Here is a 13,045-nt window from a genome sequence, read left to right on the forward strand (position 1 = left end):
GGGGGTTGGACCAGATGGCCCAGGAGGTCCCTTCCAACTCTACGATTCTATATCATATAATGATATCATTCAATTGTGTGTCACATAAGGATTCTCTTAGTACTTTTGCTTCCCCCTGACCCCACACCTTTCATGCATAAATACCTTTTTTATATCGTTTCAGATGTATATAAACTGCCACGGTCCGGTCCGATGGGTGGGACTTATTCAACTGCTCCCCCTTCCCTGTATTGCTCTACACAAGAAGAAATGCGTAGAGCAAGACAGGGAGGGGGGGAGTAGTTGAATAAGCCCCACCCAGCGGACAGGACCGCTGCAGTTTACATACATCTGAACCGATATAAAAAAGGTATTTAAAAGAATCCTTATGTGACACACAATTGAATGATATCATTATATGATATCTCAAAAAAGAGTGAGATTCCCTTTAATGTGACTTTCAGATGGCAATTCCTACTCTGAAGGACATCAAATAAAATGTACTGTATAGAGTAGGGTGTCCCTGCTCTGGTAGAGTATTTTGAGGCAATTGATAGGGTTGATCATTGACTAAAAATTGATAAGTCTGCAGTCACTCTGTGTGACTACAGACTTATGAATCCACCCAGCACATGAACTGTGCATTGAGGAAATTGACTGGTTTCTGACCTTTAACTAGAGAGTATGTATGCGTTATACTCTCCCAGCTTGTGGAGGTGACCTCCCTTCCATACACTTGTATGGAGTGAGGCTGCGCCCTGTAGTCGGCCATCCACACTGGTTGGCCATGTTACTAGATGGGGCGTGGCCTTGCGCAATACAAGCGTATGGTGTGAGGTCACGCCCACTAGACGGGCCTTGGCCAGGATTATGTATAACTCATACATACCCTGTATAATATTTATGGGGGTGTAACACTTCACTGATGACTGGTGTCAGGGGTAAGGAAAAACATTTTGGATTTCAACATTGTTCTTAGGAGAGTTAATGCCAGAAACCTCTAGCAGTATCTAACACCCCTCTACTAAGTGAAGATTCATTCATGCTCAGAAAAGTAAAGCACACGTGTATGGATTCGGGAGAAAGAACAGTTAACAAGTACAAAAAGTGTATTGCCAGCTTCACTGGGTAGGCACCTATAGGCTGCACTAGAGTGATCACTTTATTCCTTCATGAACAAACCTTTTTGGATATTTGTATCTCTACCGATGCATCATTTGTTCTTGTGTATCCTAAATGATGTGTTAAGCATGCTTTACATACAAAATGAATGTACTTCTTCACTGTTTTAGTACAGATGCACCACCTATCCTTAGAGTACAATAGGCTATCAAAATCAGATGGGAGTCTAGCTCTAGCACCCCACCAAATCATTCACTTATTTGCCACTGCATCTAGTATAGGAGCTTAGACCTATGCACTAGAAACTAGCAACTCCAAATGTATCAATATATGCCTAGTAGACAATGAACATCATGAGCGTGAAGCGCCAACAATTTCTGGCAGAGGCTTTCTCATCTATCCCCATTAAAAACATGTGAGCGAAGTTGACAGATACAGCTATGTCATGGGTATGGGTAACAGGGCATAATTGCTGTGGAAAATATACTGAGGAACTGCCCCAGAAACTGTAATAGTACCAGCAGTAGAAAATCTGCATCATGTTGTGCTTATTTTGATGCTGATTTGTCTGCCGATTTGCCATTTTGGATTTGGCTGAATAATTGGAAAAAAAAAAAGGCAGTTATACAAAGACCAGCAGGGAACCAAAGAAGAGAGCAACGAAAGCACAAATCAATATGTATTTTTATTTTTGCAGAAACTTTTCACAAAGTGTGTTGTTTTTGGGTGTTGCAGATTTTGCTGCATATTCACATACTCCTATTACACCGCGGATCTTCTTACCGACAATACAGGTGGAAAATGTGTGTCTGCTCTTTGTGAACACACAACTGCTCTGTAACACTCAATTTCAGAGACCAGATCACAGTCTCTGCTGAAATTTGTATTTAGATGGGAAGGAGAAGATACATATCAACCACACAGAGACACAAAGATATGTTCATTTCTACCGTAAATGCATTTGATCCACTATCTTATCCGAGTTAAAACACTAATTTCTCTTGCATAATTCCATCCATACTGCTTGTGACACTTACCTTCCATTTTGTTATCTTTCAGCAGGTTAAAAGTTGGCACACCTATTGGAATGAAAGAATTGAGTGGGAATTATTTTATGCATTTGGCTAAGGCCTCTTTCACACATCAGGTTTTCGGCTTCAGGCGCGATCCGGCGCTTTTGACTAAAACCGGATCCGTCGAAATGCAATGCCGGATCCGGTTTCCCCCCCATTGACTTGCATTAGAGCCGGATCGAGCCGGATGGCCATGCGTTTCATCCGATTTTCGCCGGATCCGGCAATGTGACGCGATCCGGCGTCTGGAAAAAACGGAGACTGTAACGTTTTTTGTATCCGTCGAAAAAGCCGGACACGCTGGATCCGGCATGTCCGGCTTTTTCATACAATGAAAGCCTATGAGCGCCGCAATGCGCCGGATCCGGTTTCTTTGGTCTGAGCATGCTCAGTAGCTTTGCCCACAGGACATATATAAAAGCAAGACAATGGGACCCTCAGCCACACCCAACATGCCACCCAAGCCAAGAACCAGGAGCAGGAGAAGGCAGCAGACATCTGCAGCAGCAGCACCATCAGCACCACCCCAAATGGAGCAGCATGCTGAACAACAGGAGGGGAGTCCAGCAGCAGATGAGAGACTGTAATTATCAAATCCCCCATTCCTCCAAACTAGGGCTATGGAATATCAAGATATTCATTGGCCCTTTGTTTCTCTTTATTCAACAGCCGCCCAATAGATGCAGCAGCAGCAGCAGCAGCAGCAATGGCAGCAGCAGAAACACCACCCACAGCCATGGAGTCTGGCCATGAGGAAGACAGCACATCTTCTGGGAGCCCTCCCTCGCATCGTCAGCGTTTGACGGTAAGTTTTTATTTCCAAAATCCATCATCTCTCTAATATATGTGTATTCATTGCCTTTTATTTCAAAACAGGAATCACAAGATGAAGAGGAGCTCCCAGAAGAAGAAGGAAGGGGTGGACAGACACTTGGAGTGGGCTCACAATTGGTAAGTTTTTTGCATCAAACGCAGAAACACAACATCACACTACACACAACACATAGAAAACAATGTTCTGCAGACCACACACAGCAAACAAATGCCTACATCCAAAGACATAACATTTTTTGTTTTCTTCTCTAGTCTTCCCAATCTGGTGCTCGGCCAAGAGGTCCTCGCAGTGCCTCCCAGGGTCGTCGGCGACAGCAACGCGGCGGTCACCAGCGTGTAAGTATAAATATTTTTGCTTTGTTTTTTTTGCACTTTTTATTTCATTTCTTTTGTGGAGGCTAATTATGTTATTTTTGTCTTTTTCTTTAACAGCCTTCACAGCGTGCTCCCGACTCTGACGGTGAGGATGGAGGGATTGATGTGGACCGCCTCATCGATCTCGTCAGAGAAAGGGAGCCGCTCTGCAATATGGCTGACCGACGCCACGCTGACCTGATCGTTACTCGACGACTCTGGGAGGAAATCTGTTCGCTCCTTGTGGACCGCTGGGAGGACCTCGAAGCTCGGGCCCAGATTAAAGAGCGTAAGTATATACAGTACCGGTTGCTTGATTTAAACCAGTGTTTCCCGAACTCCAGTCCTCGTGGTCCCCACGGATCATGTGTTCAGGATTTCTATTTACTTTGGAAATCCTGAAAACATGACCCCTGGGGACCATGAGGACTGGAGTTTGGGAAACACTGATGTTGTATACTAACCACTTTGTCCTTTCTCGTTTCAGGGGAGAGAATTGTGAAGCGGTGGCGGTCTGTGAGGGATCGTTTCAAGAAGGAGTTCAATAAAGAGATGCGGGCCCCGAGTGGATCTGGAGGACGCAGGAGCAAGTACAAGTACGCACGAGCCCTGTCGTTCCTCCGGGAGACAATGCTCACCAGAAGGTAAATATTACACACCACATGTGACAAAAAAATGTTTAGATGTAACTTTTTTTTTTCAGCCAGGGCCATACCATGTCACTATTTTAATTGTTTTTTTTTCTCTTTATTCCACAGCACGGTGAGCAGCACTCGGGAGCCTGCACGATTGGACCCTTCTGAGGCGATCCCTGAGGAGACCGGCACCGAGGGACACTTCGACCGCCCCGGTACATCTGCACCTTCCCAGCCTTCCCACACATTCGACCCATCTGTCCCATCCACCAGCACAGGAGCATCGTGGCCGCCTACATTACATGAAGCTGCTGGTGAGGAGATCGCTTTCCCTTTACCCCACCCTTCTGCCCCTGCCACCTCTAGTACACCTGCGAGTACTGGGCGGCAGCGGCAGAGGGGTCAGGAAAAGACTTATGCGCCAGAGTTCTTGCATCTGAATGCATCTTTCCAGAACTGTCTAAAAGTCTTGTCAGAGCAAATCTCCGCAGGCTATCAGCAGATCAACTCCAGCATTCTGGAGGTGAAGACACTTCTGCAAACCATGCATTCAGAAGCAAGATCTTCGCCAAACCACACCTTTTTCAGGTCTGTTGTGGAGCGCATGGAAACGCTCTCTCCTGCCCAGCAGATGCATGTAATGCATTCATGCCACGCTGCTCTCCAGCAAGTTACATCCCAACCTCCTCCCACCACAGTAGTTCCTCGACCTGCACCCCCTCCAGCCACTTTCCATCCTCCCCCTCCTATTACATCTACACCCCCTCCAGCCACTTTCCATCCTCCCCCTCCTATTACATCTACACCCCCTCCAGCCACTTTCCATCCTCCCCCTCCTATTACATACCATCCACCTCCCCAGCACCATCCACCTCCCCAGCACCATCCACCTCCCCAGCACCAGCAACCTCCCCAGTACCAGCAACCTCCCCAGTACCAGCAACCTCCCCAGTACCTGCAAACTCCCCAGTACCAGCAACCTCCCCAGTACCAGACATCTCCCTACTTCCAGCAACCTGCCGCGTACCAGACATCTCCCCACTTCCAGCAACCTGCCCCGTACCAGACATCTCCCCACTTCCAGCAACCTGCCCCGTACCAGACATCTCCCCACTTCCAGCAACCTGCCCCGTACCAGACATCTCCCCACTTCCAGCAACCTGCCCCGTACCAAACTCCTTCCCCATACAACTTGCCATCAACATCATCTGCTCCTACAGTCCCTGCCCAACCCTCCACTCCACCACCCACCACCTCTTCTGCTTCCCACATGTCCACCCATTCTGTAGTTTTTTCCACACCTTCACCTCTAACTGTTCCTTCCCCACCACGATCCCAGTCCTCTCTCCACACTCCCAGTGTCGAAGTGTCCCGCAGCCCCTCCAGCAGTATTTCCACCACACACTACACAGATTTATAATGTGTGTATTTAAATAAAAATGACCAGTTTTATGGTTTCAAAGCTTTATTAAACAAGTTTATTAAAATTTTAAAAAAGTTTACTAAAAAAAACATTTTTCAATAAAAGTTAAATTATTTTACACTGGTTGTCTGTCATTTCTTTCTGCGGCGAAAAAGGTTAAATACAGGGTATTTAAAAGGTGAAATGGTATTCAAAACTAGGTATATAACTGTGGGTAAATTTTAGCTTTTTTGCCACAGTTGTGTTCCTGGTTGTGTTTGAAGCAAAGTATTTCACCTAAAAAGTTGTGTTTATTGTTGGTGATTTCATAACAATGTACACAACTTTTGTTAAAAGGTGAAATACTTTGCATAAAACACAACCAGGTACACACCTGTGGCCTAAAGCTAAAAATAGAGACCATGACAAGATAGCCAACTTTGGTTGGCAAAGGTATATACTGTTGGTACAGAAGGTACACAAGTTTGGTTAGGGCACAAATCTTTCACACTCTGTCATCCTGCCAGTGTACTCTGCCTTGAGGTGACAAAGTATAGTGCAAAATTGTCCCTCATTACTGAAAACGTCACAGAACTTCTAGTGGTAATGTCATGGTAATCTTGCAAGGTGGTTTCTTCAGAGGTGTCCTCAATGGAAATGGGTTCCTTGCAGATAACAAAATTGTGGAGTACCACGCACGCTTTGATCACCTCGTCCACAGTTTCTGTCTTGAGGTTGATCGCAGTCAATAGGACCCGCCATTTGGCTGTCAGAATACCAAAGGTACATTCAACCATTCTTCTTGCTCTTGTGAGGCGGTAATTAAAAATGCGTTTTGATCTTGTCAATCCTCTGCTAGAGTACGGTTTCAAAAGGTGTTCTGACAGCTGGAAGGCTTCATCCCCTACACAGACAAATGGCATAGGTGGACCAGATGTTTGCGGCAGCGGTCTAGGTGGTGGGAACTGGAAGGTGTTTCCATACAGTTTACGCCCCATGGCAGACAGTTTGAAAACTTGAGAGTCATTGGAGCGGCCATAGGCCCCAATATCAACCGCAATAAATTTGTATTCCGCGTCAGCGATGGCCATGAGGACAATTGAAAAATATTTCTTGTAATTGAAATATTCCGATCCCGATGGCTTTACAATGCGGATATGTTTCCCGTCCACAGCGCCCAAGCAGTTGGGAAACTGACATATCTGTTGAAACTTGTCAGCAATTTCAATCCACCTCTCTGTTGTGGGCTCTGGTAAAAACTCTTCAGCTAAGGAGTCCCACAGTGCACGGCATGTGTACTTCACTATTCCAGATATGGTGGAAATCCCGAGTCCGTACTGGAAATGCAGTGAAGAAAGGGATTCTCCAGTTGCAAGAAATCTGTGGGGAATTAAAAAACAATAAATTAGTTTTAAATCACAGCATTACATACCAAAACTGAGCTATAACACTTGGAGATACAAACTACCACCAACAAGATTGCAGTGAAAGTGTGCTCTGATGCGATCACATCCAATAAATGTGGCTTACCTTAAAGTCACCATCAGACGCTCTGCGGGTGAAACAGAGAAGCGGCAATAGGTGTCCGCTTTTCTTATGAGGTGTGCAATGCGCTCCAAGTAATCAAAATTCTCCATTTTCATCCTAACATATCCAAAAAATTTATCCGGGTTTCGTCGAAGGTCCATGCAGAGTGTAGAATAGACCCCACGCGTCATTCTCTTGGCTGTGATGGGGTGGATCCACAAACGTCATCTACGATGCCTGATGCGCTGCTGTCTCGCTCTCTCCTTCTCCAGAACAATCACCCTCAAACGATTCGCCTCCGCTATAAAATCCGCCAAATTCTTCAAAATATTTCCAATGACAACATCCATCTTCGCCAGTAACTTGCTCTTCTCTCCAACCTGTCAAAGAAGGGCTGTAGGAACATGCTATATATAGTTTTCCAGTAGCCAATCCCGTTCGGAAGGCCACAAGGGTCAATTTTAAAAACCGGATCCAGCGTAATCCGTCGAAAAACGGATAGAAAAACGGATGAACCGGATGAGACGGATCCGGTTTTGTCTGTCAAGAAAAAGACGGATCCGGCAGAAAACCGGATCCGTCACATCCGGTTTTACTAAACATTTGCCGGATCCGGCGTTCCGGCACGACGCCGGATCGCGCCTGACGCCGAAATCCTGAAGTGTGAAAGTAGCCTTAGGGAGCACTACTTTTCTAACACTTTCCTTACACATTCTTTCATATAAACACATCATAAACATAAGAATTTCAGAATTTTTTTGGGGGGGTAAATACAACTATTGATAAAAATGGACTACATACATGTATGTCACAGTAGCATCCAAGTTACATGGACAAACTTAGTACTGCATACAAGATTGAACTTGACTTAAAGGGGTATTTCAGTTTCAGCACATCTGGAATATCAATGGTCAGTAGAGAGGAGCATAGCGATTTGTGGGACTCTGGTCCAGCCTCCAGGTCAGTGGTACCTGGCAGTTAGATGAGAGGACCAGATCATTACCAGCCAGCCCAGTGATTACATATGCGATAAGGCTAGTTTCACACTAGCGTATGGCCGAGGTGCGGAGGGCTGCGGACTTCCTCTGTGAAGCTCCGCCCATGGCTGTACGTTCTCCCTTCAGCTCCGCCTACCACATCTTTAACATTGGGTACGCAGGCCGAGCCGATGTATGCGGATGCCTCCGCATGCATCATTTTGACGGTGCGGCGACCGCACCAAAATGAAAAATGTTGCGTTTGGCGCAGGTTGTCGCACCATCAAAACAACACATGCGGAGGCATCCGCATACATCGGCACGGCCTGCATGCCCAATGTTAAAGATAGGGTACGCACGCCGATGTAGGCGGAGCTGACGAGAGTTGCGGCCGTGGGCGGAGCTTCACAGAGGAAGTCCGCAGCTCTCCGCACCTCGGCCATGCGCTAGTGTGAAACTAGCCTAAGAAGGCAGGTTCAGGGCTCAGGTGAGTCTCAGTCACCAATTGGGGCTACCAGGACTATAAGTATGGAGAATCCAGGAGAAGCTAATTGAGACCCCCTCATCCCCTTCTGTCATGGTATTCTGGCTATGGGTGAGTGACTGTAAGCCAGAATAAGCTTTTATTCCATGTTTGTGATTCTAGCTTTTGTTGACTTTGTTAAATTGCTAAACCTAGGAAGAGTACCACAAAACTAAGCATAAGGTATGTACTATGGGTAAAACCAAGTTATGCACATTAGATTCTAAATTGCTCTGCAAAAAATGTATTGATGACATTGCAGCCTTTTATTCCACCTTGTTTCTAGTTAAAAAAAAAACAACTAAATGTTGAATTAAGAATGATTCAAAATTTAAATGTTTATACAAATAACTGGCATACAAAAATATGAAGCTGGAGACTATAAGGCCGGAGTCAGGCGCAACGTTTAACAAAATCGGACCGATTTTGTCAGGCGAGAATCGCACAAATGTTCTCCGTGTGGTGATCCGTATGTAATCCGTTTTCAATGCGATTATTCGATTTTCTTGCATCTAAGGATAGGTGTGACATTCGTATGGCATCCGTGTGGCGAGACTTTCTCGCCGGCTTGCAAAATGGACATATAATGCATCCATGTCCTCAAATATTCGTAACAACATATATACAGTTATATATACAGATATATATATACACACACACACACACACACACGTCAGTGAGACACATATATATTTATATATATTTATATTTCATACAGAGGTAGGTAGTATAGCTCAATAATTCAATTGTCGACTTCTGTAAAATCATTACAGAACCAAACAGGATATACAGTAAGACATGATTTACATATAGTAAACCATTGCATATCCGTTAGATTAAATGTTCAGAAACTTTCCCACGCTAATGAGTACCATGCCTAGCACTCGTCCGTATTCTACGGTAGTGTGACTCCGGCCTAAGGTAATCTATTTCAAGTGTTTATTTATGTTAATGTTGATGATTCTGGCTTACAGCCAATGAAAACCCAAAAGTCATTATCTCAGTAAATTAGAATTAACAAAAAAATTTGAAAGGCTTCCTAAGTGTTTAAAAAAGTCTCAGTCTGTTTCAGTAGGCTCCACAATCATGGGGAAAATTGCTGACTTGACAGATAATCAGAAAGCAGTCATTGACACACTCCACAAGGAGGTTAAGCCACAAATGTTCATTGCTAAAGAAGCTGGCTGTTCACAGAGTGCTGTATCCAAGCATATTAATTTAAAGTTGAGTGGAAGGTAAAAGGTAGAAAAAGGTGCAGAAGCAACTGGGATAACCTCAGCCTTGAAAGGATTGTTAAAAAAAGACCATTCAAAAATTTGGGGGAGATTCACAAGAAGTGGACTGCTGGTGGAGTCATTGCTTCAAGAGCCACCAGACACAGACGTATCCAGGACATTGGCTGCAAGTGTTGCATTCCTTGTGTCAAGCTACTCATGACCAAGAGACAACACCAGAAGCATCTTACCTGGGCCAAGGAGATAAAGAGCTGAACTGTTACTCAGTAGTCCAAGGTGCTGTTTTCAGATGAAAGTAAATTTTGCATTTCATTTGGAAATCAAGGTCCCAGAGTCTGGAAGAGTGGAGAGACACACAATCCAAGCTGCTTGAGTTCTGGTGTGAAGTTTTCACAATCAGTGATGGTTTGAGGAGCCATGTCATCTGCTGGTGTAGGCCCACTGTGTTTTATCAAGACCAAAGTCAGCGCAGCTCTACTGTATACCAAGAAAATATTAGAGCACTTCATGCTTCCCTCTGCTGACAAGCTTTTTGAAGATAGAAATTTCATTCTCCAGCAGGACTTGGCACCTGTCTGCACTAACAAAAGTACCAATACCTGATTTAAAAACAACAGTATGACAGTGCTTGATTGGCCAGCAAACTCGCCTGACCTTAAGCCCATAGAGAATATATGGGCTATTGTCAAAAGGAAGATGAGAGACACCAGACCCAACAATATAGACAAGCTGAAAGCTGCTATCAAAGTAACCTGGGCTTCCATAACACCTCAGCAGTGCCACAGGATGATCGCCTCCATGCCATGCCGCATTAATGCAGTAATTGAGGCAAAAGGAGCACCAACCAAGCATTGAGTGCATTTACTGAACACACAGTTAGGTCCATATATATCTGGACAGAGACAACATTTTTCTAATTTTGGTTCTAAACATTACCACAATGAATTTTACACAAAACAATTCAGACTTTCAGCTTTCATTTGAGGGTATCCACATTAAAATTGGATGAAGGGTTTAGAAGTTTCAGCTCCTTAACATGTGCCACCCTGTTTTTAAAGGGACCAAAAGTAATTGGACAATTGACTCCAAGGCTATTTCATGGACAGGTGTGCGCAGTCCCTTCATTATGTCATTCTCAATTAAGCAGATAAAAGGCCTGGAGTTGATTTGAGGTGTGGTGCTTGCATTTGGAAGGTTTTGCTGTGAAGGAAACATGCGGTCAAAGGAGCTCTCCATGCAGGTGAAACAAGCCATCTTTAAGCTGCAAAAACAGAAAAACCATTTGAGAAATTGCTACAACATTAGGAGTGGCAAAATCTACAGTTTGGTACATCCTGAGAAAGAAAGAAAAAGCACTGGTGAACTCATCAATGCAAAAAGACCTGGGCGCCCACGGAAGACAACAGTGGTGGATGATCGCAGAGTCTCCATGGTGAAGAGAAACCCCTTCACAACAGCCAACCAAGTGAACAACTCTCTCCAGGAGGTAGGCGTATCAATATCCAAATCTACCATAAAGAGATGACTGCATGAAAGTAAATACAGAGGGTTCACTGCACGGTGCAAGCCACTCATAAGCATCAAGAATAAAAAAGCTAGACTGGACTTTGCTAAAAAAACATCTAAAACATCTAAAAAAGCCAGCACAGTTCTGGAAGAACACTCTTTGGACAGATGAAGCCAAGATCAACCTCTACCAGAATGATAGAAAGAGAAAAGTATGGCGAAGGCGTGGTACAGCTCATGATCCAAAGCATACCACATCATCTGTAAAACACGGCGGAGGCAGTGTGATGGCTTGGGCATGCATGGCTGCCAGTGGCACTGGGTCACTAGTGTTTATTCATTATGTGACACAGGACAGAAGCAGCCGAATGAATTCTGAGATATTCAGAGCCATACTGTGTGCTCAGATCCAGCCAAATGCAGCCAAAGTGATTGGTCATCGCTTCATACTACAATGACCCAAAACATAAAGCCAAAGCAACCCAGGAGTTTATTAAAGCAAAGAAGTGGAATATTCTTAAATGGCCAAGTCAGTCACCTGATCTCAACCCAATTGAGCATGCATTTCACTTGTTAAAGACTAAACTTCAGACAGAAAGGCCCACAAACAAACATCAACTGAAAACCACCGCAGTGAAGGCCTGGCAGAGCATCAAAAAGGAGGAAACACAGCGTCTGGTGATGTCCATGAGTTTAAGACTTCAGGCAGTCATTGCCAACAAAGGGTTTTCAACCAAGTACTAGAAATGAACATTTTATTTACAATTATTTAATCTGTCCAATTACTTTTGGTCCCTTTAAAAACAGGGTGGCACATGTTAAGGAGCTGAAACTCCTAAACCCTTCATCCAATTTTAATGTGGATACCCTCAAATGAAAGCTGAAAGTCTGAACTTCAACTGCAATTTGAATTGTTTTGTTTTAAATTCATTGTGGTAATCTTTAGAACCAAAATTAGAACAATGTTGTCTCTGTCCAAATACATATGGACCTAACTGTACATTTCAGTAGGCCAACATTTCGGATTTTAAAATCACTTTTCAAGACTTTTGGGGTTTCATTGGCTGTAAGCCATAATCATCAACATTAACTCGCCGGACACCATGTCACGTTTGGAGAGCCTCTGATGTGCCTAAACAGTGAAAACCCTCCAAAAGTGACATCATTTTAGAAAACAGACCCCTTGGAGAACTGATTTAGATTGTTGGTGAGCACACTGAACCCTCAGGTGCTTCAGAGAAGTTTATAGCGTTGAACCATGAAAATAATAAAATCACATTTTCCTCACAAAAATGTTATTTTAGCCCCAAATTTTGCATTTCCATAAGGGTAACAGGAAAAATTGAACCATACAATTTGTAGTGCATTTTCTCCTGAGTATGCCAATAGCGATAGGGAGAAAACTACTGTTTGAGTGCATGGCAGGGCTCGGAAGGGAAGGAGTGTCATTTTTACTTTTTGAATGTAAAATTTCCTGGAATCATTAGCGGACGTCATGTCCAATTGGGGGAGCCCCTGATGTGCCTAACAGTGGAAACTCCGCACAAGCGACCCCATTTTGGAAACTAGACCCCTCAAGGAATGTATTTAGAGGTGTGGTGAGCAACTGGAACCCCTAGGTGCTTCACAGAAGTTTAGAACTTTGAGCTCTGAAAATAAGAAAATCACATATTCCTCACAAAAATGTTGTTTTAGCCCCAAGTTTTCAATTTTTCTAAGAGATAATAGGAAATTTTTTTTACAACAAACTGAGGTCCATTTTTTTTTTTGAGTGCGCCAATGCCCTACATGTAATCAGGAAATATTTTTCAGGCACAGTGCAAAGCTCAGAAGACAAGAAGCGCCAGATTTTACTGTTTTGGTTTGCAGGTGTCATGA

At 44.1% G+C, this 13,045-nt stretch overlaps 1 protein-coding gene across 4 annotated transcripts in view; it reads right to left on the reverse strand.

Annotated features, from left to right (window-relative positions):
* Positions 1-13,045, reverse strand: part of SCAMP4 (secretory carrier membrane protein 4) — a 99,366-nt gene that overhangs the window by 62,665 nt on the left and 23,656 nt on the right. For 3 of the 4 annotated variants that reach the window (XM_073544731.1, XM_073544751.1, XM_073544746.1), the window contains exon 2: positions 2,139-2,180. The exons of the other annotated variant lie outside the window; for it this stretch is intronic. In XM_073544731.1, the coding sequence (XP_073400832.1) occupies positions 2,139-2,180 (42 nt within the window). The remainder of the gene's footprint in view (positions 1-2,138; positions 2,181-13,045) is intronic. 4 annotated transcript variants of the gene reach the window in all.

Source organism: Dendrobates tinctorius, unplaced genomic scaffold (assembly GCF_039654945.1).
Source record: "Dendrobates tinctorius isolate UK_male_01 unplaced genomic scaffold, ASM3965494v1 ptg000011l, whole genome shotgun sequence".
NCBI lineage: Eukaryota > Metazoa > Chordata > Amphibia > Anura > Dendrobatidae > Dendrobates > Dendrobates tinctorius.